This window comes from Canis lupus, chromosome 21 (assembly GCF_003254725.2).
Source record: "Canis lupus dingo isolate Sandy chromosome 21, ASM325472v2, whole genome shotgun sequence".
NCBI classification, from domain to species: domain Eukaryota; kingdom Metazoa; phylum Chordata; class Mammalia; order Carnivora; family Canidae; genus Canis; species Canis lupus.
This window is the reverse complement of record NC_064263.1, coordinates 5,638,550-5,664,153: the sequence shown is the minus strand read 5'-3', so window position 1 is coordinate 5,664,153 and position 25,604 is coordinate 5,638,550. Positions and strand designations below refer to the sequence as shown.

The 25,604-nt window shown below is 38.0% G+C and overlaps 1 protein-coding gene and 2 long non-coding RNA genes across 16 annotated transcripts in view; 1 reads left to right on the top strand and 2 right to left on the bottom strand.

Moving 5' to 3' along the window:
- The window catches only part of LOC125753235 (uncharacterized), a 45,868-nt gene extending 38,671 nt beyond the window's left edge, over window positions 1–7,197 (bottom strand). The window contains exons 1-2 of one of the 2 annotated variants that reach the window (XR_007404531.1): window positions 4,691–7,197; window positions 3,654–4,105 (exon numbers count right to left, since the gene is read on the bottom strand). This is a non-coding gene — a long non-coding RNA (uncharacterized LOC125753235). Of the gene's footprint in view, window positions 1–3,653; window positions 4,106–4,461; window positions 4,670–4,690 lie in introns of those variants that run through there. The other variant, XR_007404532.1, reaches the window with a different exon arrangement.
- A 7,021-nt stretch (window positions 7,198–14,218) lies between these two features.
- Window positions 14,219–25,604, bottom strand: part of FAM76B (family with sequence similarity 76 member B) — a 105,910-nt gene continuing 94,524 nt past the window's right edge. For 12 of the 13 annotated variants that reach the window (XM_049098804.1, XM_049098792.1, XM_049098791.1 and 9 more), the window contains 3 exons: window positions 21,211–21,612; window positions 19,627–19,881; window positions 14,219–17,072 (listed from right to left, as the gene is read on the bottom strand). Coding sequence is in view for 1 of the 13 variants with exons in the window: in XM_049098794.1 (XP_048954751.1) it covers window positions 21,489–21,612 (124 nt within the window). In the remaining 12 variants the exon portion in view is untranslated. Of the gene's footprint in view, window positions 17,073–19,626; window positions 19,882–21,210; window positions 21,613–25,604 lie in introns of those variants that run through there. The other variant, XM_049098800.1, reaches the window with a different exon arrangement.
- On the top strand, window positions 14,317–24,734 carry LOC118351832 (uncharacterized). The gene is made up of 3 exons (XR_004807976.2): window positions 14,317–14,519; window positions 17,496–17,782; window positions 22,652–24,734. It is a non-coding gene; the product is annotated as an uncharacterized LOC118351832 (long non-coding RNA).

The following is a 25,604-nucleotide window of genomic DNA, read 5'->3' as shown; positions in this document are numbered from 1 at the left end:
GCCTGCCTTTGGCCCAGGGCGCGATCCTGGAGACCCGGGATCGAATCCCACGTCAGGCTCCCAGTGCATGGAGCCTGCTTCTCCCTCTGCCTGTGTCTCTGCCTCTCTCTCTCTCTCTGTGACTATCATAAATAAATAAAAATTAAAAAAAAATAAAAATAAAAAAAATAAAAAATAAAATTAAGACCTTTTTTAGAGCAAGCTATTTATTGGCTGAGTGACATGGAATAAGTTATTTGCTTTCACTGAACTCATGTAAAATGCATTCTATATATAAAAGTGTAGCAGTTTTTATTTGTAAGATCTCAAAACTAGAAACAACTCAAATTTCTATCCACAGGTGAATAAGTAAATTAATTAAGGTATATTCATACAATGGAGTACAACTTCAAAATGAAAAGGAACAAAGTACTCATAAATGCAACATTATGGCTGAATTTCAAAATATTATGCTAAATGAATGAAACCCCACCAAAAGAGCACATACTACATGATTTTGCTAGTATAAAATAACAACAAATGTGCTGAAAGCCAACTAGTGATTGTCTGAGGATAGGAGGTAGGAAGGAGGAGAAGAGATGACCAAGGGGCACAGGAAACTTTTGGGGATGACACATATGTTCACGGTCATAATTGTGATGATGCCTTTATGGGCTTAACATGTCAAAACATTTCAAATACTCCATGGGCATACTTAAAACATGAGCAGTTTCTGCTAAATATGTCTCAATACAGCTATTTAAAAAGGAAGACAAATCTCAATAAACCGAGTTTAGAGAGAATATACCTCAACATAATAAAAACCATATATGACAAACCCACAGCTAACATCATAATCAGTGATAAAAAATGGAGAGCTGTTTCTCAAAATCAGAAGCAAGGCACAGATGTTTACTCTTGCCAGTTGTATTCAAAAGTACTGGAAGTCTTAGTCATAGCAATCAGACACGTAAAAGAAGTAAAAAGCAGACACATTGGTAAGGAGAAAGTAAAACTGGCACTATTTATGGTTTACATAATACTATACATAATAAAACTCTAAAGACTCCACCAAAAAACTGTAAGAAGTAATAAATGAATTCATATCATATATATAATACATATTCAAATATATACAATGGAGTATTATGCAGCCATAAAAAAATGACATCTTGCCATTTGCAACAACATGGATGGATTTAGAAAGGATTATGCTAAGTGGAGTGAGTTAGAGAAAGACACATTTCATATACTTTCAATGATATGTGGAATCTATAAAACAAAACAAATGAACAAACAAACAAAAAACAGATACAGACCCATTAATACAGAGAACAAACTGATGGTTTGCCAGAGGGGACGAGGATGGGGAGATGGGCAAAATGGGTGAAGGGGTGTGGGAGATACACACTTCCAGTTATGGAATAAATAAGTCACAGAGATTAAAGGTACAGCATAGGAAATATAGTCAGTGGTATCATATTAGTTTGTATGATGACACACACCACACTTGTGGTGAGGATAGCATAATGTAGAGAGTTGTCAAATCATTATGTTGTGCATCTAAAACTAACGTTTCATTGTATGTCAACTCTACTTCAATACAAGAAAAGAGGCTTATATTAAAGATAAGATTAGGGATATCCTAAGTTCACCTTTTGAATGTACATACACAAAATTAAATGTCTTCAAATTTTGCATCTTTAATGAGAGAAAATATGTGTGCAATGAATGTATCTAATTTACAAAAAGTAGCCATTGTCTTGGCTCTTTAATATTTTGAAGGTTTAAGTTTTAATATATTTCATATTAAATGGTTTCAAGCAGCATGCAATGTTTAGTATTTTATAAAATCACTATTGCTTTTAGATCTTCTAAAACTGATTCGTGATATTTTATTACATTTTTAAAGTTTAGTAGTGGTCTGGACTTATTATTGCCCTTTAACACTTGTTAATGATTAATTGCTTGTGTAGATTCCTGCAAAAGATGTTTCAACAAGGTGATATTTAAAAATATTTAATATTGTAACTGTGTTATAAGAAAACGTCAAACAAGACAATATTCTCATTTGAAAACAAAATAAGTGTAGTTTATTTTAAATTCATTATATTTGTCTTAAAGCCTGAAAAATAGAATTATAATAAATCATGATTTTGACAAACTTAAAATATTGAAACTTAATGTGTTTTAATATACCTCCTCATTATGTACTCCATATTTTTTCAAATGCTTTCTCTTTATAGGAAAAGATGAGCCACTAAAAATTAATTAAGCTATGGCACCTGAGTGGCCCAGTGGGTGGTCCTGCTCTGCCTTCTGCCTGGGTCATGATCCCAGAGTGGCAGATGGAGTTCCAGGTCGGGGTCCCTGCTCACTGGGGAGTCTTCTTCTGTCCGTCCACCAGCTTTTGATGACTCTCTCTCTCAAATAAATAAGATCTTTAAAAAAACTCATGACTCTTTGTATATAAAGTTTTTTCCATACACCTTGGGGTTCTGTATGTGTTGATCACGCACGTCCTGTGTCCCCCAGCTCATTGGACTAGATGATCCAGATAGCCTGTCCTACCCTTTCCCTGTTGTTCACATGTTTCCCTCTCTCTGAATCTGTGCAGGGACTTCTCGAACAAAACCACCCTGAGTCCAGTAACAAAAATAACAGCATAATTTCCACTCACCAAGCACCTTAAAGACAGATCTTACTGTAAAATAATCCTTGGTAAAATATTACCTGAGGAAGTATAAACCACAAGGGAATGGCCCAGAAAATGAAGGCTCTGTGCTATTTATGGAAAACTTCCTGGAGGCCCTGTGGCAGAGCCTCCCTTCAGCCCTGGAAGCAAGGACCGGGACTCTTCCCCTCCTATGGACTGGGCCCCACAACCTCCCAAAACTACTGGGGGCCTCATTTTTTTAAAAAAAGATTTTATTTATTTATTCATGAGAGACACACAGAGAGGCTGAAACATAGAGAAGAGGCTCCCTGTGGAGAGCTGGATGCGGACTCCATGGGATCAGGACCTGAGCAGAAGGTAGATGCTCAACCATTGAGCGCCCTATCCCGCATCTCTTGAGTCCAGTCCAGAGGAAAGGAAACCCTTAAGCACTTTTCCTCACTGAGCATGCGCTGACAGGTGCAGAAGTAACCGGCTCTGGGCAGCTTGGAAGAAAAGAATAAAGGTTAAAAGAAGACAGTAGAAAGAACTGTTTGTAGGAATAGATTGGAGGTAGGTTCCTAATCAACGCAGTCCTTGTAGTATAGTCTGCATGTTTTCCCTGGGCAGCCTTAACATTTTTGCTTTCCTGAAACATATTATTTTTTAACTTGAGAGGATTAATTAGTAACCTTGTTTAAAGTGGCAAATAATTCTAAATGGTTAACGCATATTGGTCATTCTTATCCAAGTAAGAACCACGTTAAATGATCAATTTTCCTGATTCTTGGGAAATATGAAATGCACACTACAGAAAATATTACTATTCCTGAATTCTTGCCATCACAACAGCACTAATAATAAATATTTATTGAGAATTTGGCACTGACCAAATAGTGTGCTAAGCACTTCATGCGGAGTGTCTATTTGATTCTCAAAGCCCTCTGAGCCAGGCACAATCACTAACCCCATCGGAAAGGGGGAAAGGAAATAAAGCTTGGAAGAAATACCAACATACCAATGGCTGGGAAGTTCCAGAGCTGGCACTTCAATCCATATCTTCATTCATTCCTTCCACCACTCTGCCCCAAGCCCTGCAGTGATTCCAATCTCACTCAAAGTAAAAGCCAAGATCTTACAGTCAAGACACACATTTTCCTTGTCCTCTTGACCACGCTCCCTCCAATTCACTCTGTTCCAACTCACAGATCTTGCTGTTTCTCAGACAGGCTAGTGGCTATTCCCTCAGGTGATGGCCTCACAGATATTTGTGCCGTCTGGGCTCTGCTGGGCTCTAAGGGTTGCTCTTCTGAGCCCTGACTGTATGTTCCTGCAATGCTGTTCTCTCAGATATGCACATGGTTTGCTCCTTCACCTCCTGCAGATCTTAGCTCAATATCTTCGTGAAGTTCACATCCCAATCTCAGCCCCTCCTTCTTGCTCTTTTCCTCCATAGCAGTTAGTGCCATTCTAAATAAAAGATTTTAAAATTTATATTAATTTATATTAAAGCATATTTTATTGTATAGAAATATAAATTGTATATGAGCAGTAATATATGTATGTATAGTACAAAGCAAGTTTTAAGTACAAAATAAGAGCATTTTACTTGTAAGCAAAATCACTTAAATAAAACAATTCAAATGTATGTAGTTTACCCATATGCATCTCATTCTTACCATCAGAATAGTGGAAACACTGCACAAAACTAACTCAGCTGTTTTTATTTCACTGCTTGATGCATGGCCAGTCTACCAATGCTCTCTACCTTTAGTTCACTGATGAATAAGGAGGGATGGAAAGAAAAGGAAATATGGACAGCTTACCTTCCTCATTTCTTCTTTGTCATCATTTTTGGTGTAAGTGGTTGGCTAATACCAGGAAGTAAAACAATTAAAAGAGAATATGATAGAGTTCCTTGATAGTTCATGATTCTTAGATCACTGCTAACTTCTTTCTGACTTGAAATTCCAGTTCAAAAGGAAAGCTTGGTTCAAACAGAAAGCTTTCTTGTCAGCTCCCTGGCTTACTGAGTCTTAGATGTCACATACTTACCTTGTACTTCCTCCGAGTCTTGATGAACTCCCATGTATTGTGAGCCCACAAGAATTTTATGCTCATAGGATATTGCAAATTCTGTAGGCAAATGGGACAGCAAGCAGTGAGGGACACACATTCTGTATTTATCTCCCCTGCTCAAGTGCATAGTCCACTGTTCAAACTTTCTGTTACAAAAGTCAAATTCAACAATAAAGTATTAAGAATTTCAACATGGCAATAGCAAAGCTTCTACCCTGATCTAAGTTATCATTATTGTCTTCCTGGAAGACTGCAAAAGCCTCCAAATGGGTCTCTCTGTTTCCATTCTTCCCAGCCTCTGACTTCATTCTAGTCTTCCCATAGCTATTGGATTGGTTGAAAAAATAATAATAAACATTCTCTCTCTCAGGATCCTCTGATTATCTTCTATCCAGGCCTCACACTGGCTCTCTTCTGGTCCTTTGAAAAAGTTCATTCCCATATTAGAGCGTGGGAAGTTGCTATTCTCTCTGCCTTTAGCTTCATGTAATGGTCTCTGTTTCCGCAATTAGTGGTCAGCTCAAAACTGTACCTTCAGTGTTAGTTAAATAAATCATGAAACATCCAAAAAATGGAATACTATACAGAAATTTCAAATTAAAATATAGGTATTGACATGAAAGAATACTCATAACCTATTAAGTGCAAGAAGCAGTTTGTAAAACGTTATATGTATCCTGTTTTTTAAGTGAATGTCAATAAAAAGTACACACACAAAATCCAAAAGCATTACACCAAAACATTAATAGGAATTATTTTTTAGAAGTGGTGTTTTACATGGCTTTCCTTCTTTCCTTTTTTATATTTTATGATTTTTCTACAGTGAATGTGCATATTTCATGTAATTTTTTAAAGTAGGAAATGAATGAAAATTTAATATGATGAGAAGTAAGAGCCTTTCTTGAACCACTTCGGTTAAACTAATTAATCCCCTTCCTATCACTCTTCTTTCCAAAGGGAGTAATCATATATTGATTGTAATAGTAATAATAGTTGTTAATATTAATGAGCACTTGCTTGGTGTCAGGCATCATGTTAGGCACTTTAACCTCAATATTCAATCCTCACACCTAATCCATGGGGTAGGTACTATCATCATTAGCATTGTTATTATTATTTTCCTTTTACAAAATAATAAAGTAAAATATATAAGATATTCAAGGCTTATATTATTTAGACAATTGGCCCAAAGTTGTACAGCCATAAATTGCAGAATGAAAATCAAACCTCTATCTGTCTCCCAAATCTATCCTATGTCATCTCTCCCACTTCCAAGACAGCAATCTTAATTTGGGTTAGCACGTATTCTCTTAATAAACTGAGGGGGGCACTTGATGGGATGAGCACTGGGTGTTATACTATATGTTGTTAAACTGAATTCCAATTAAAAAATATACAAACATTTTTAAAAAATAAATAAAATGAACTGATACCAAATGGAGCAGTTAGAAAACTCTAACCAATGAATGTTAGTCCCCAAATTTTGCTGTACTCAAAGGAATATAGCCAAGTAAAATTATTTAAGACCTTACTAGAATTTCTTGGATACCATAAATAAGATTTAAGTCTGAAGCTACACTTCAACTTTTTTGGTCCTTGCATCCACTCTTCTGATTCCTCCAGACACACCACTTTCCCCCTCCAAGACCTAGGCTAAGTGCCCTTATTTCTTACCCTGTCCTTTCTTCCCCTGGATTTGAAAAAGCCCAGAAGAACTCACCTGGCAACCTGGAGGCCTAGGGAGAGAAATGGATCAAATAAAGTCACAATTCTTCTGACTAGGCAGAAAAAGGTAAACTGGGAACACTCGTTCTATGAATTTTTTCCATCACATAAGGTTACCATCATTATCGTGTAAGAGTTTCTGACTTTTAATATGACCTAAAAGCATCATTTTACTTGGAAGAGCTGGGCACTATGGAACATCCTCTGAACCCTGGATTGTAAAAGGGAAATAGAGACATGAAAGCTGAAGGTAGAACTGCCTTCACAGAGGAAATATAACTGGAGTTAGATCTTGGCAGTTAAGTGACATTTAGGATAAGCCCAGAGTGAAAGGAGGGCTTCTAGAAGAACAAAGGTACCAACATGGCAATAGACTTAAGATGGGCATGAACAGATGCTAGGTTACCTGCCTTAGTGGAGTTTCTACAAAAAAACCAAAAGATAGGAGATGGGATTCATTCTTTTCTCTGGGCACAGAGCTGAGGGGCCCAGTAAGCATTATCTTGGAAAAAGATGAACTTGTCTTTCATGTTCTTCTAAATTTGTTCTCATTTTAGAAAACTAAAACTGGCTCCAAGCCCATTGATTTTTGCCTAGAAAAATAATAATTGGATACTTATCCAGACTTTTAGTCACAGCTAAACAGCCAAGTGGAGAGTGGATAGAGAAAACATTTTAAAAATGGTTTTAAAAGCTACTTTGGGAACTAATGAGTTTCCTTGAAACGAGTGAGCAGTCCACGTGGCTTTATTTAACAGTGATTTTTTTTTTAAGATTTTATTTATTTATTCACGAGAGACACAGACAGAGAGAGGCAGAGACACAGGCAGAGGGAGAAGCAGGCTCCATGCAGGGAGCCTGATGGGGGACTGGATCCTGGTCTCCAGGGTCATGCCCTGGACTGAAGGCGGCGCTAAACCGCTAAGCCATGGGGGCTGCCCTGACAGTGATTTTTTGATGTGGCTTTTTCCTCATCCCTTTTCGCAGTAATTTTCAAGTTCACATTAATACAGTGAACAAACCTCAAAACAAAAACAATTTTGGGATTGTTCAAAAGAGCTACAACTGGGGTGCCTGGGTGGCTCAGTCAGTTAAACATCCCACTCTTGGTTTTGGCTCAGGTCATGATCTCAGGGTGGTGGGATCAAGCCCCACGTCGGGCTCTGAGCTAGGCAGGGAGCCTGCTTGGGGTTCTCTCTCTGCCCCTCCTGTCACTCACATGCTCTCTCTTTCTCAAAAAAAAAAAAAAAAAAAAAAAAAAAAAAGCTACAATCAACAGAAATACTCCTATCTGCCTGCTATTGAATAGCCTCCTTTCAAAATATTTTTAAAATTTCCCTAATGCTTATAGGTTATCCCTAAGTATATACTCTTCCTAATCTTATGTAATAATTTCCCCAACAAATCCAAAACTGTTTTCACAAACTCTAACTCTGGTTCTTCCAAGTACAATGGACCCAATGTCATTACATACTTTTTCTTTCACTTCCCTTTATTCTTGACCAGCAATTCTCCTAACCCATTTCATACCTGAGGCTTCAGTACTGTTGTTATTTCTTAGAGCCTTAATCTTTTTATTTTTTAGGACTCTGTTATCTTTCTTGATTTCTAGCTTCCTCACTGTTTTCCCAGAGTTTTCCTCATTCCCTTCTTCAGCAAGTTTACCCCACATTTTCATTTTTGTCACAAATAGGTGGTTTCTTCTCCTATCACTTTACATGAAGGCCTTTACTTTTAGCTATAGACCAGAGAGTAGGTCTTCTAGAAGAAACAAAGAAGAATCATCTGAGGGGGTTGGAGGAGAGGACTAGAAAAGGCACTGTTAGCTCCAATGCTACAGGGAAAGGACTCATGAATGTAGTCTTCCCAGGGTGAGCTGACATCAGCACCATGAGCAGCACTTAGCAAATCTTACCAGAGGCCTGACTCAGGTTTTACAGGACTATTTTAATTCAGGAGGAGACAACTCTATGACGAAACCCTACATGTGGTTATTTGCTTTCAAATGTTGTTGGTAGTATTTTTAATGTTCTGTTTTGTGATGAACTTACAAGATTTCCCTTTTTCTTTCCTCTGGTTCTGAATGCTTAGTGTAATAGGCTACACTGGTGCAAACTAAAAGGAAACACGTCTTGAATTTATTTTGTTCCCAGTGACCCCTCAAAATTAAGCCAAAGTATTCTCTGAGAAATCAAATATAGGTTGTAAACTAATGAATCATCAAGGGGACCTAAGTATGATGATCTGTCTGATAACTAGAATCCAAAAGAATGCTTTTATGTTTAGTTAAGCTTGAAAAGATCACAACTGACCTGTGACAAGAAAAAAATAAGACCCTACTAAGTTCAGATTTTATAATTTATAATTATAATTTGTATATAAATAAGCAAACTATACTTACAAATGTTATCTCAGCCATAAGTATGATGATTTTTTTTTAGAAAATACGTAAAATAGTGATTTCCTTGTTTACAAAACACCCAAGATAGTGAGCAGCTATTATTACAATTACTGAAACTGAGACGCTTCACCTTTAATGGCATGGTAATAATTTATGCAGAATTTTTAAGGATCAGTCCTCATGCTGGAATAGCTGGAGAGATCTATTGTGCAGCCAAAGCCATGCTGGTGATATCATGTTGAAGAATAAATTCCATTCAATCATGCGCAAAAGCCCCCATCACTGAGGAGCAAGAATTGGAATCTTCTATGTGGAATCAGTATCTACAAAGCCTTCTCAGAATATCTAAGGCTTGCAGCTGGTAACAAAGAAGATCTCTTCCTGGCAGGCCAGGAGTCTCCTTGAATTGGGGATCCCTCCACAAGGAGGAATCCATTCGCAATTATAGTATTGCAGGTAAAACCTGGTGAATACTAACTTTTTAGTTTCAGTTTCCTAGCCTCAGAATAGATAGGTTAATAAAAGTGGTAGAAAAAAAAATCTCTGAAATGATAAAGGCTATCGAAACTCTAATTCCAGGTTCTAGGTAACCTCCAGACAGAAATCAACGGGGTGAATTTCTCTCCAGTTTTGCTGACAATTCAACAAAAAGACAATACTTCTTGCTGCACTTAATGTAAGTGAATCAGGCCAAATAGAATCTATATAATGTGAAGACATAGTTTCTGAGACTACATGTAATAACTGCCACTGAATTTATATAATATAAATTATTGTACCATTAAGGTATGAGTCATGGCGATACGTGTTTGCTATATACTAAGTCAATGTCTAATTTTAATTACCTCTGAAAACTATAGAAGGCAGTTAGCTAAGCAACAAGTACAATTACTCTTAGCACACAAATATATGAGATCAACTCTTTTCTATGTGTAAGGACATGTGTGCAAGCATTATCTACAATAATATCCTGTTTATTTATGATGACAGAGGCAATGTTGAGAAAAATTTATCCAGAACTTGAAAATAAGGGGAAAAGATGATTGTGTGATCTTTTAATGTCATATTAAGGCCTATCTGAGATTCATGTGAGTCTCTTGAGAAAAGTCACTTTGACTAACAATTGATTAGGATATATATGTTTTTTCCCTAACTTTAGTAATCTTATTTCACTCCCTATTTCCACTGACTGTATAAGTCTCAGTTTCTCACACCCTCGTTGAACTAGATTTGTCATTCTGATGGTCCCTCCATTAATCACTTAAATGAAACTTTGACACATGCCTAATACCTTTCTTTTTTTTCCTTTTCTTTTTTTTTTTATTGTACTAAGAGCACTCAACGTGAAATCTATCCTCAACAAAATTTTAAGTGTTCAATACAGTATTGTTAATGATAGACAAATTATTTTACAACAGATGTTGAGAATTTACTCATCTTGGATAACTGAAGCTATATGTCAATTGAATAGCCACTCTATACTTTTTCCTCCTCTCAGGCCCTGGCAACCACCATTCTAGTCTCTGCTTCTTTGAGTTTGATTATTTAGGTGTTGTTGTTGTTGATGTTGTTGTTGTTGTTGTTGTTGTTTTTATCTAACTTCAAAGTCTGGAGTAGACTTTCTTTCTTTCCTTCTTTGACAGAGAATGAGAGAGAGAGAAAGCACACAAGCAGGCGGAGCAGCAGGAAGAAGGAGGAAGAAGCAGGCTCCTCGCTGAGCAGAGAGCCTGACATGGGGCTCAATCCCAGGACTCCAGGATCATGACCAGAGCTGAAGGCAGCTGCTTAACTGACTGAGCTACCCAGAAGCCCCTGAGTTTGACTATTTTGGATATCTCACATCACATAAGTAGAATCATGCAATACTTCTACTTCTGTGACTGGTTTATTTCACAGAGCACAACTTCCTCCAGGTTCATCCATGTTGTCACATATGTCAGGATTTCCTTCTTTTTTTAAGGTTGAACAATATCCCACTGTATGGATATAGCAGATTTTTTAACCCATTAATCCGCTGCTAGACATTTAAAAGGTTGTTTCCACATATTGGCTATTGTGAGTGATGCTGCAGTGAACATGGAAGGGCAAAGGTCTTTTCAAGACCCTGATTTCAATTCTTTTGGATAAATACCCAGAAGTGGATATTATGGTATTGTTTGATAGTTCTATTTTTAATTTCTTGATGAATCTCCATACTGTTTTCCACTGTTTTCCAAACTGTTGATCACCATTTTGCCTTCCCACCAACAGTGCACAAGGGTTCCGGTTTCTCCACATCCTCACCAACCCTTATTTTTTTATATAGGCATTTCATAGTTGCAGGTCTCAAGTTTAGGTCTTTGGGGATCCCTGGGTGGCTCAGCGGTTTAGCGCCTGCCTTCAGCCCAGGGTGTGATCCTGGAGTCCCGAGATCAAGTCCTACATCAGGCTCCCTGCATGGAGCCTGCTTCTCCTTCTGCCTGTGTCTCTGCCTCTCTCTCTCTCTCTCTCTCTGTCTCTCATGAATAAATAAGTAAAATATTTTTTTAAAAAAGTTTAGGTCTTTAATCCATTTTGAATTGATTTTTGTGTATGGTATAGCATGAGGGTGTAATTTTATTCTTTTGCATGTGAATGCATAGTTTTCCCAACATCACTTGTTGAAGAGACTCTCCTTCCTCAATTGTGTATTCATAGCACACTGCTGAAGATCAGTTAATCATATATGCAGTGGGTTTATTTTTGGATTCTCTATTCCATTCTATTGGTCTATATGTCTATCTTTATGCTAATACTATATTGCTTTAATTATTGTTGCTATGGTGTGATGCCTCTAATTCTGTTCTTTTTCAAGAGTGTTTTGGCGATTCAGGGTTCTTTTGGGTTCCATATAAATTTAAATTTTCTTTTCTATTTTTGTAAAACATGCCCTTGGGATTTTGATAGGGATTTCCTTGAATCTGTCAGCTGCTTTGGGTAGTTTGAACATTTTAACAACATTAAGTCATAAAACTATAAACACAGGATGTTTCTTCAGTTGTGTATTTTTAGATTTCATTCATTAATGTTTTATAGTTTTTAACATACAAGTTTTTCATCCCCTTGGGAAAATGTTTTCCTTTTTTATGCTATCATAAATGGGGTTTTTTAATTAATTTCCTTTTCAGAACTCCCATAAATTTCCCAGCAAAAACCTTACAGATCAGAGGGAGTTATATCATATATTTAAAGTTCTGACAGGAAAAAAAAAAAAACCTACCACCAATAATACTATACCCAGCCAAATTCTCCTTCAAAAATGAAGAAGAGATAAAGACTTTCCCAGACAAGTAAGAGCTGAGGGAGTTCATCACCACTAGACCTATCTCATAAGAAAAGAAGTTCTCCAAGGTGAAACAAAAGGATGCTAAACAGAAACCTGAAGCATATGAAAGTATAAAACTCACTGGTAAAGGTAAATATATACACAAATACAGAATACTGTTAATACTGTAATAGCAGTGTGTAAATCACTTTGAATTCTAGTATAAAAGTTAAAAGAAAATTATTTAAAATAACTGTAAGTTTTAAAATATGCTAATGGTACACAATATGAAAAGATGTCAGATGTCAGCTGTGACATTAATAACACAGAGGGTGGGGAGAAGTAAAAGTGAAGCATTATTATATGCAATTGAAGTTATCAGCTTAAAATAGACTGTTATGTTTTATGTAAATCCCATGGGAACCACAAAGAAAATAACTTTTTTTAAGAGAAGTTTGTATTTAATAATTTAAAAATTATTATTTTTCACCTTTGAATTCATGTACCATTTTCTGTCTATACTTCTAACTTGGCATTTAGGATGTAGCACATGTCTTTATTAGTCCCTTATTTATTTGTTCCTAATAGCTCATCTGTCATTTACATCCTAAACTTCTTAAAGGCAAGACCACCCATGTCTTATATGTCCCTATACACCTCAGCTTCATGTGAACTCTCTTAAGTCTTATATCCATTTGTCACACCCCATAGATCAAGAGGAACAAATTTTTGCTCAAAGAAAGGATTAAAAGAATGCAATTAATTATAGAAATACATGTGTCTTGATCCTGGAAAACTGCTGACATCTCACTACCAGCCTTTTCATATAGTTTCTCAATAGTTTGAAATACTCTTTCACTACCTCTTCTTACCAGAATTACTCCTACTTGCCCATAGGTCAGACAGTAAGATTCAAAATTGCCAGTTTCTCTGGGAAGTCTTTCTTAAACTGCTCAGACTAACTTAATGCTCTCACTGTACCCCATATATTCTCCATCAGAATACTTACAACATCTTTTTAAAAGTAATAGTCTGTTCAGTTGTTGGCTCCTTGAAGTCAGAACTGCGTCTGTGTTGCTCTTTAATCCCAATGGCTCAGTGTTGTGCAATAAGCACTCAACTCAGGTTTGCTGAATAAGTGGTATATCCTGGTCTCTATTTCCCTCTGCAACATACACTATTTTTCTCTTGCTACCAACTAACTTAACCTTTTCATCCTTTCCCTATAGTTTTTACTGAACTCACAGACTGTGCTGCCTTATAAAATCAACTTTGCCAGTATCCTAATTCTTCTGCTGCTGCTTACAGCTCCCCTTCCCCAGTCTCCTTTGACCCTGACCTTCCTTCATTACTATTTCCTACCTACACTCCCAGCTTTGGATCCTGATTCTAATAATATTCTGGGGCAAATTCCAGGTCAGGAGAATCTGGTTTGTCCATCTACACTTCTCATTAGGCCAGATTATGGATTTGTTGCATCTAGCTATGGCAAGAGCAGGATTACATAGAATTAAATATGGCTAAATTCCCCCTTTAGCAGGAAGCATATTTTCTTAGAAAGTGATATGAGTGTAGAAACTGTCATGATTGAAATGTATTGCACAACTGATTATGAAGGATAAAAATATATTTTTGGCCAGTTGTTTCTAAAAATGCATAATTTGAGATATTAAAAAATCAGATACTTTATCCTCACAATGTACATTCCGGAGGTGGCAAAACAAGCACTGCCTTCCTTTTAGCACCTTAGGAAACTAGCACAGAGAATTTGACTGGCTAGCTAAAGATGGTACAGTTAGTCAGAAATCTGTTTACCATGAGGGGGAAGGGGCCTTAACCTGGGTTCTTGCCTGCTGGGGCCTCTTCCATGTTCTCATCAGGTTCCCTTTCACCTCTCAGTACCCAGTATGCCTCAGAAGAGTTCCATTATCATAAACTTTATGGAGAAGAGAAGAAGCAAATGGGGTAGAATGGAGATTACTGATTGGGAGTCATAAATGTTTGGCTTCAGATGTCTGTGGTTAGCCTCAAGTAATACAATCCAATTCTTCCTACTCCCTTTGCACTCAGTAATGAATAACCAAGGCTATTAAGATTGAACAGAAATTTCTTTGCATTTATTTTTCTTTTGACCATGAAAAGTCTCATTGGGGTGTTGCCATGGAGACCATGATGTCATAAGCAACACAATGTACTGCACTGAACCCCCAGAGAATCAAAGACAGGGCTTGATGGAAGCATTTTCTGGGCTGGTTTATTGCACTTAACAAGAAAATGGAAATCTGACTTGAGAGAGAAAAACATTTCTAAACATTGCACACTGCTGGGGGTTAGTTGATGTGGTCACTGAAAACTCCACAGAAGAAAGTGTCTCTAGAGTTCAGACACACTAAAAGGTCAGAGCAAGGGGGTGAACAGAGTATGTGACCAAATTGGCTGTACTTCGGACAGACTGTTCCCAAGCTGAGATGGTCCAATTTTGGGTTACATAGCAAAATCTCTCTACTGAATTTTTTTAGTCATATTGAAAATTCACTGTGGGATTCAATAGAAACAAGGAACTCTGAGACTCAGTAAATCAGAATAGGTGGGGCTTAGCAGAATTTTGTACACACAAGTCCACATGAGTTATAGTCTTCTTCAATGTCAAGTGTAGGACACTTTTTCATGTGCTTTCCAATAATTCCAATTCCTTTCCTTTATACACAGTCCTTGCCACCCACGTTATTTTCTGGCTCACCATCAGAGGTGAGATTTTTGTTTTGTTTGTTTTTGGTTTTTTGCTCCAGTCATTATACAGACCACAACTTTCCACAGGAGGGAAAAACAAAACAAAAAGCACAATTCTAACGGAAAAAGAAGGATGACGAAAACAAAAGGGACCTGAGGACAGATCACTGGGAGTGATAGAATTGAAAAGCGGCAGGCCTGATTACTAAAATAGATGTTGAAAGTGATAGATGTATATGAGGAGCAGGTACATACCTGTCAGAGAACCAGAATGTTCCTGATCTATTCTGAGATTTTCTCAGATATATGGAGTGGTACTAACTTTCAAATGTAATAATTTCAACATCATTTGAGTTCCTGAAATTCTACATGGAATGGATTTGAAAGCATACGGGATTATACCAAAGTAGATTTGCTGTAATAAAGAACTCCCTTTGTGAAGACATGTTCATTTCTTACCTGTTTTTTTTTTTTTTTTGGATGGGGAGTGAAATTCATATAACAAAATTTTTCACTCTTAAGTGAACAATCAGCAGCATTCAGTACAGTCACAAACAATGTTGTACAAACATCACCTCTACTAAGTTCCAAAACATTTTTATTACCCTCAAAATAAAGCCTTGTATCCATTAAGCTGTTCAATCCTCCCTCCTTCCAGCTCCTGGCAACTACCAATCTACTTTCTGTTTCTATGTATTTACTTTTTCTGGATATTTCATATAAATGGAAACATACAGTATGTATGTAACATACAGTATGTAATTCTGTCTGGCATCTTTCACTTAGCATAATGTTTTTGAAGTTCATCTTCATTATAGCACGGATCAACACTTCATTCCTTTTGTGGCTGAATAATATTTCATAATATGTATAAACCACAATTTGTTCATCCATCCATTCATTTATGGACATTTGGATTGTGTCTACTTCTTAGCTATTATGAGCAGCACTGCTATGAACATTCATGTGCATGTACTTGTTTGAGTCTCTGCTTTCTGTTCTATGGGTCTATATCTAGGAGTGGAATTGCTGGGTCATGTGATAATTCTGTGTCTAACTTTTTGAGAAATTGCCAAACTGGTTTTCACAGTGATTGAGCCATTTTGCATTCCCATTAGCAATGCATGACGATTCCAGTTTCTCCACACCTTCACCAACATTTGCTGTTTTCCACTTCTTATAGCCATCCAAGTGAGTGTGGAGTGATAAGTCTTTGTAGTTTCCACTTGCATATCCCTAATAAATAATGATGTTGACCATCTTTTCATATTAGCCATTTGTATATCTTTTTTGGCGATAAGTCTATTCATATTCTTTTATCTTATTGAAGTTCTACATCACCTGCTTGTTTTTTTAAATCTCTACTGAACATCCAGAATAAAAGATCTCCTTGTCATCTCCTAGAAGTGCACACTTTCCTCTTCCCACAGCCTTTTAGTTTTACTCTTTAATAACTAAGTAACTGGTGTCAAACCATGCAAAGAATAGGGATCAATCAGCAAAATTATTCTTGGGTGTGCCTTGAGGAGGAAAGAAATGATTCTACTACTCCCTCCTGCTTTTTAGGTTTCTGTGCAAGTCATTCATCCATGTTCAAATCCTTGCTATCTGGGCATCTTTCTTATTAGATGAGGTCATGAAATTCAGTTTCAATTTCTACACCTTTGAATATTGGTGCTGGTTTTCATAGAAAAATTCTCTCATTGAACATTGAGGCAAAGGAGGTCAGAGAATCAATAGTTGCCTAAAATTATATAACTATTACTAGCAAGCTAGGCCTAGAATCTAGACCTCCTAATTCCTTTATCTGTGTTTATTTTACTACACATCTCTGCCTCTACCCAGTATCAGGAAGAAGTAAAAGGGCAGGAAAAGTCTTCACTGGAGAGTGTTGGTAAAAAGTGAGAAAAACAAGAATTATCTTTAATGTCATTATTCTTCAAGAGTTACTGGCAGGGGGCAAGAGGTGACTGTGAGGATTAAACAGAATTTTTGCAGTTTCATGGGTTTTCCACAGGAATGCCTTGATGAACTCCAACTGTTTCATCATCTGAGCATGTTGCGATTTTTTTTCCTGCTCACTGTTTATTGCATGCATACAACATAGAAAGGGATGGTGTATTCTGCTGCCTCACTGCCTTCACTGCAGTTGAACCAATAACTTCTCATTGCAGATATGGCGCTTGTGGGTAATACTTTCTGCCAGCTGAAACCTGTAGCTAAAAAACACAGGGCAGGCCATAGAGAAACAATGAGAACAATAGTTTCCCTCCTTCTCTTTTTTCAAAGCAGAAGAGAAGACCACTCCCTATGCGGTTGTTGCCAGAGAGGCCCTTATCCCCTCAGCAACCATTCTGAGTAAGGCCCAGAAGAGCACAGACCAGGGAGTCAAATAAGTCAGTGTTTGGTTCTCAGCTAGGCTAGCGACTAGGCATTTGACCTGGGACAAGTCACTCAAACTCCATGAGCTTCACTTTCCCCCCTACAAAAGGGGAATGGCAATATATACCAACTCTTATAAAAATTAGATATTGCAAGTAAAATACTGTGTACTGTAAATATGTATGTACATATACACACAGTGTCTAGAACATAGTATATAACAATAGTGGTGATTCTTCTTTCACTTCCTTTTGCTTCAGCCCCTGCCCTCCTGACCAACCTGAGTGGACAGCACACCTGAGCTCTAAGTACGCGATATGAAGGACTCACACAGCCTGGCCTGGATTATCTGGACCACAAGAGTACAGCTCCTCCCCAACTTGGCCTGAATCCTGATAAAGCTACTTTCTAGTCCTCATCTGCCATGACCCAGCAGCAAAAAATGACTAAACCAACTCTTCCCTTGCCCAGACTTAGTTTAATCACAGTCCCCTTGGACTTGTGAACTTTCACTCCACTGGTCATGGAAAGCATTTGCTTTTGTCAGGTAAGTGAAAACCTACCTATCAATAACAAATCGGAAGAGTTTCCCTAATTGCATTCCACAGTTTGGTATTTAACTCTAGATTGTCTATTATTTTGTATCTTATCTTCAGGATTCCCATTTCATCACCTTAAGTCAGACAGTAAACTCCCCAGAAGGAAGAGATGCCTTACATCACAATAATCTCACATCATGCCTAACACAGTATGCTCAAGAACCACTTCTTTACTTCACTGAGAGCCAATTTGGGTAGAAATCAAATGTACCCCAAACTAAAAGAATTCATTAGATAGTGGCAAAAATTGAAGATCAAGCTGTAAAGACAGACTTAGTCCAAATAGGTAGGACTGGATAGGTTTTTAACTTGTAGGTGAAGGAAATAACATTAAGGAGTCAAATGAAAAGAAGCAGAAGCTTATCTTTCCTGAAATCCTGGCAACCCACAGGTGTCCTCCACAGAACTCTTTAGTGCTTCCTGTCTATGGCCATGATTTGTCATAAGCTCATTAGACTAGTTATCATTTTATACATATGTACCTTAGCCTTGAGCCATTGGAGACCAAGAACCATATCCTTTCAATCTTTGCAACCCTGCATGTCTAGCACAGGGCTGGCCACATTCTGAGTGCTCAATAAAAGAGGTAGTTGATGGTGGTTGGTATGTTCTATCCTTGAAGTTGAGGTGACATTAAGAGATATGCCCATCAGGGCTTGGAAATAAGGCTTCTCTCTGGAGGTTATACCAGTAAATCAGAATTTTTTTTTAGATTTATTTATTTATTCATGAGAGAGAGAGGCAGAGAGAGAAGCAGGCCCCACTCAGGAAACCCAATGTGTGACTCGATTCCTGGACTCAGGATCACACCCTGAGCCAAAGGCAAACAGTCAACCACTGAGCCACCCAGGCATCCCAGTAAATCAGTTCTTAATAGGATCTGATCTGTTATCTCTAGAAAACACTGTAATACATTATGCTCTGCAAGCAAAAGATCAGGGACAGGCAATGAATAACTGCATTTATGGGGGGAAATGAAAAAAAAACTGAAGCCTAATCAATGCTATTATTTTTATTTGTCTTAAGAAGACAATGTGGGCACAAAAAAGGATGGTGCACATGGAGCCTAGAAAGAGGAAGCCCAAAGAGTGAGCCCTTGTCAATGTTAGTCCCATGTAGTTCTGAGCAGAGAAACTGTCAATCTTCCAGAATGTTCTGGAATGGTGGTGTCACCTGAATGTTCTCTGACATGGTGGTGTCACTGTTCTTTGAGCTGCTCTAGGGCCTGAACTAGAGTACCTCAGTTTTTATCACTGAGCTGTCATGCAAGAAGAGGCTGTCTAGTTTATCATGATGTCCTCACCATCTATCATGGTGCCTGGCATGTGACAGATAAATATATATTGAATTAATAACTATTTCTTAGTTTTTAAATATTAAAACTTTACTCTCCGTTAGGGTAACTTGAAATAAAAACTCATATCTATCTATCTATCTATCTATCTATCTATCTATCTATCTATCTGAACCTCTGGATGATTACAGTATTTTGTCATTTCTGAGAAGAGATGTGTATATCTTCATGCTTCTTTGTTTATAACATTTGGAAGTATCTTATAATTGAGCATATTTAATATAGTACTGGTTTTTCAAAAACTGGTTGTTCTGCAAAAAAAGTAATTAATTCATGGTGTAATCTATCAGTAATATTTAAAAATTATAGAAATATAGTAACTCAATTTCTTTTGTATCAGGAATAGGGGGCATAGATGATAGCCCTATAAAATCCAGAAGCTAGAAATAAATAGCTACTTTAGCAATGAATAATTCAAATTCTGATTTATATATCCACCTCTAAGAGTTATAGTATCCTGATTAGGCCCCAAGAGCTGATCCAATCTGAGGCACCAAGCACACTGAGTCCTTAGTGACACAGTCCGTTTCCCCCAGTGACCAGTGAGGCCTCTTTGGCCACTCCAGCTTCTTCCTTCCTTCCTTTGATAGTTAGCAAGCACCAATGGCTTTGGAGAGAGCAGCTCCAGGAGGAATGAAACAGAAGTAGGGAGTAGAGTACAGTTCTATAGACAACTCCTTCAAGAAACTTGGTCTGTAGAGGAAAAGAAGCAATACAGACGTAAAGAAAAAGCAAAGTAGACAACAAAAGTTTTTAAGTTACAGATTTAGGATCATATTGATAGGTTGACAGGGGAAAACAACAGAGAAGAGTACATTGACAATAGCAAGAGAAAGGGTGCATTTATGAGCAAGCATATTGCCACTATCAAGTCTTCTCTAAGCAGCCCTACCAAGTAACCCCAAACTAGGTGACAGGCACTGCTTCTTCCACAAGACACTTTGTACACCCTGTTGTAGCATCTATCATACCAAATTAAAATTCTCTATCTGTGGATTTCCTCATCTCATACACTGGATGCCACCTGATGAGCTTACTGTTGCTGCCATTACAAATGCCCATAAAATAACAAAAATGTATAGTCTCACAGTACCAGGTGTCAGAAGTCCAATAGGGATCTTATGGGTCTAAAATCAAGGTGTGGTAAAATTGTGTTCCTTCTGGAGGCTCTTAGGGAGAATCCATTTCCTCAGCAATTCCAGCTTCTAGAGGCTGCCCACATTTCTTGAGTTATGGCCCCTTCCTCCAGTCACTAAGACCTCTGCTTCCATTATCACAACCTCTTCTCTCTGACTCTGATTTTACTACCTCCCTCTTTCTTTTATAAGGACCCTTGTAATTACAGTAGAAATAGACCCACCAGATAATCCAGAATAATCTTCCCATTTTAAGATCCTTACCTTAATCACATCTACAAATCTCTTTTGCTATGCAAAGTAACATATTCACAGATTGGGAGGTATAGGACTTAGAATTTGGGGGGACCTCACTCTGTCTACCACACCCTGTAGAGCAGGTTCTATGTTAACCATCCCTGTCTCCCAAATGCCTGGATAACAGTATATGCTCAATAAATGTCAGTCCTCCTTTCTGTCTACACTTTATACACTGCTCTCACTTATTCTTTTATTCAGTTTGCACAACTACCCTACTGAGAAGAAGATGTTGTTATTTAGAAGAAAGTTTACTAGATTAGAAATATGAGGTCTAGGTTATTAGTCCTAGGCTCCCCATTTCCAAATGAGTAAAGTGAGGCTCAGACCTTTAAATTACTACATCATACCCAACCAGTAAGTCTAGGATTTGAAGCCCACTTTCTTTTCATCTTAGTGCACTGTATTATCAGCTTACAAGTAGGTTGTTTTACTCTACTGTGAAGGCAGGTCAAGACCCTGATCAGCATCTTACACTAGTTAGGTGGGTTAGATGGAGTAATATTTGTAACAGTCTTGACTACCCCAGAGATTTTATATGTGGATTTACTTGGTCAGGAACCTTAAAGAAGTTAGGCTTTGTTCTTACCGAGTACTTTTCCTTTTACCCATTTGATTTCCAACTGTTTATTTCCTAAGGAAAGAATAATCCATGAACTTTGGGACCTTCTGGTGCCAAACATAGGCCACACTTCCCTGTATTGTACTGTCTGTGTAATTCTTGACATTGGCACAAGCCTCCATCCAGATGAAGCTGTTTTATGTCCTCTCTGGAAATTTCCTCTGGTGCTCAGGCTGCCTGTGGTTGGTTGTGCTGGTTCACAGGTAGGAATTCTGGCTGAGGTCACCATTGCACTTTCCAGCTCTTTAAAGTTTTGAAGGCATGTCCACATATCTTCCCAGACAAAACTCCCACCTTTGTTCCTTCTTTCTTTTCACTATAAATCCACTTTGAAGTTTGAATCTTCCAGGAAATCCATTCAATGCCATTCTAAACCAACAAATAGATGAAATTTAAACCAGGCACCTGAGACCACTTATTTTTATATCCATATATATGACTCTGGCCTTCAAATCATTTCCAAACTTTAGTTTATCCTACTTTTAATAGAATATTCTATTAACTATTCTCCAGTGCCTAAAAACTTCAAATGTTTAGGATGATCTTCAAATATTTTTGTCATTGTGACCTCTCTACAAATTTGGCCTTTTTCCTCCTGCATTTCTTGTATCATTATTCTACTTTCCATCTACTTTCTTCCCAAAGTTGAGGGATTTAATTATTTTTTTCACCTCTATAGTGAATGTCCGTTGTTTTGCCTGCTAATAATCTCTTTTTCCCTTTACAAGTAACTCTTTTTGGGGGGATAACTGCTTTTGCCTCTCAAAAAACATTGTGATTCTGAGGGAGCTGCCAATTACAGTTGCTCCCCTACACACACATACACGTACATACACACACCCCTTGCTACAGGAATGGGCAAATGACAAGGGCCAAGCCAGGTACAGCCCAATTATAGCAATGTGATAGCCTCATGACCTTAGTTGAGCAAATCTGATTCTTTCACTGTGATTTTTATGCACTGAAGTAATTAGGGAAAGATCCATCTGTTCTTCTATGGTCACTGGGCAGCTGGGAAGATTTCCCTTAAGCCAGGGGCCTGGAACAAAGAACAAATCATATGGGCTACGTTGGTCCATTTACATGGGGAAAATTTATCTACTATAGGAGAGAAGAGCACCAGATACAAAAAATATGCAAAGAAAGAATCCTGGTATCCAGGCGACTTGAAAGCCAGTTGTACCTCATTCTTTCTAGCTCCTGAACTGATGAATCCCTTGTTTCCTTAAGTTAATTTTAGTTAGGATTTCATTACTTACAATCAAGAAGTTCTCAGCTAATACAATCTTTTTTCCCAACTCTTTCTTGTTTTCTATTTTCCAGAGTGTTTCATACAAACTTTATTTCTTCTTTACAGATAATTTTATTTTTTTAAGATTTTATTTATGTATTTATTTATTTATTTCAGAGAGACAGAACATGAGCAGGGGAAGGGGAGAAAGAGAAGGAGAAGCAGACTCCCTACTGAGCAGAAAACCTGACCCAGAGCTCAATCCCAGGACCCCAGGATCATGACCCAAGCCCAAGGCAAAGGCTTAACCAACTGAGCCACCCAGGCTCCCCTACAGCTAATTTTAAGTCCTAAATCATTGTTAACCAAATCACAATCCCCACAAATCAATAATGGATATATTAAAACTTCATTTTTCTGCAGCATCAATAACTAACTGAAAGATAAACCCTTTCCCAAGACTGAAATGTGCCTTCCTGGAAAACAGCCTCTGATTCAGTTCTATACATTACGGTATGCAGCACACATGGAATACTAAGGAACGTTACAATAATTTATGTAGAGAAAAACCCTGGCTGTCCTAACTGGAGTCCTCTAAAGTCATTAGACTTTCGGAATATCTCCAAGTGCAAAAATGCCTGAGAAACTCAAATAAAACAAAGCAAAAAGTTCTCGGCAGTAGAGAAACAATTTCTAACACTCAACATCAAATGAAAGCACCACAGAATGCTAAGGAGTTAAATTTCTCCCATGGTTATGTGGTGGAGGAAAATGCTCTCATTAGATGGCAATACCTATATATTTCATTATCCAAGAAGCATGAATAAAGTGAGAGAAAATGTAAGAGACTAGAAGGAAGGAAAGTAGCAGAAAGGAAAGAGGGTGACAAATGTGAATCCACAGGGAGGCAGTGGAAGACAGGATGTGAGGGCAGTGCCAACACAGGTGAGCAGCAGCTTCACTAGCACGGTGGGAGGGCCTGCACAGGGATGATAGTTAAGAACCTAGGCAAGGGGAAGGGAGTCAAAGAAGAGTGCCAGCAGAATGTCGGAGATCCCAGGAGATGGGGTTGGAAAAGAAGAGAAGCCACAGCCACCTGCCCTGAACTCACTGAAACATCTGGGGGCCCCATTAAAGGCACGACACCTGATACATGGCTCAGTAGTCAGTGGAAGTGTTTTCTGTTCATTGCATCAAGGAGGAAGGAGGAACTAAGACTTAACTTTGCTGGCACCCTATTGTAAACAAAACTTTGGCATCTCAGTGAAGCCGTTCCTAGATTTAAATTTCATTATTTTTTAGTGAAAGGCAAAGTGCAAAAATCAACAGTGTGTTTGATAATCTTAAAAGAGGAAATAGACTATGTTCTCAGCTGTTCTAACTCATACTGGACCATAGTGTTTGCTTGTTTGGTTACCTGCACTGCTGTTGGGGGTAGGGGAGATTCGGGATGGGGATCAGGGGCATGGACAAAGGCACTATTGTGAGAGCGTAGTGACTCCTAAAGGCCCAATGAGAAAGCTACTCAAGACAGGTTTTCCCCAGTCAGGCAATGAGCAGAGGGCGGTCCAGGAGGGAGGTCTATCTGGTGAAAAAGCTGAAGCGTGCCCTTTCTCTCTTACATTTCCCAACCATCAGTCACTTTTCTTAATCCATCAATGCTTTGAGGAATTAAGGACAGGGCCTATGTCCATATAGGGACAAATCAGTACCAGGAAAGAGAAGCAACCTTGAGACTGTGGTTGCAAAAGATGCTCAGAGCACAGAGAAGTCACCTGGAACAGAATGATCAGCTGAGGGGGGGAAAACTACAATGAGGATAGATTTGTGGGGCATGTAGGCATTCTTTGGGGATTTCCAGGAATATGAAGTGAAGATTGATAATATGCTGCATTTTCTGTGCCTATGGAAAGGATGGTTAAATCATCATCATTATCATCATCATCATCATCATCATTAATTATTCAGATTAAGAGACTCTTAAAGGCTGGAGAACTTGAGAACCTAAAGTTTGCATTGGAAAGCAAGAAGAACACTATAAAACACACAAGTTATCAAAGCAAAACTATTTATTTACTTGCTTTGTTGATGCTCAGAAGAAACTACAGTGATTCATCTAAGACTGCAGAGATATAGTAAAGATGCACCTTTCATAAACCAAAGAATTCATGCTACTGTCTTTAGTTTCCAGCCACACAACATCCTAATTATCCTATTTCTGGTTCAGTACTCAATAAAAAAAATCATGTTTTATGAATAATTGAAGCTGACATAATCATGTTTGTTTGTTTTTTTATTTATGAGAGTGAGCGTGAGTGGGGGAGGAGGACTGCAGCGAGAGGCAGGCGGAGAGAAAGAATCTCAAGCAGACTCCCTGCTGAGCATGGAGCCTGACATGGGGGTTCAATCTCATAATCCTGTTATCATGACCTGAGCCAAAATCAACAGACGTTTAACCGACTGAGCCACCCAGATGACCCTCATGTACATTTGTATAAGGACTAATTTTGATGTCTCAAGCTAAGTTATGGCATCAGAAGGCCATAGTTGGAGAAAAAGATTCATACATCTCATCAGAAAAACTGCAAGTGGCAAAAAAGTATTTTGTAGATATTTTCATTATTGGCGATACAGAAACCAGAGAAAAACCTGATTGTATTCACATGAGAAAACATCTCCTCCTACTCCATTAAAGTATATGAGGATTTTCTACCATATAAATGTTACAGTTTTAAGATAAAGCATTTCATGACTATTTGGACTTGTAAGAGTGGCTGCTCACACTTGAGTGTATGATGTCATTTCTAAAGACATTCACATAGGGAAAAGGCAAGTCTGGAAATATAGAATCCAGAACAAATCTGGAGACTCTTCTAGAACAAGATGATGGCAGAGATTTTGCATTTAAAAAATAGTGAAAGGGATTAAAGGGTAACGGAGAGAAAATGAGTGGGAAATATCAGAGAAGGTGACAGAACATGGGAGACTCCTAACTCTGGGGAACGAACAAGGGGTAGTGGAAGGGGAAGTGGGTGAGGAGATGGGGTGACTGAGTGACTGCCACTGAGGGGGGCACTTGACGGGATGAGTACTGGGTGTTATACTATATGTTGGTAAATCAAACTCCAAT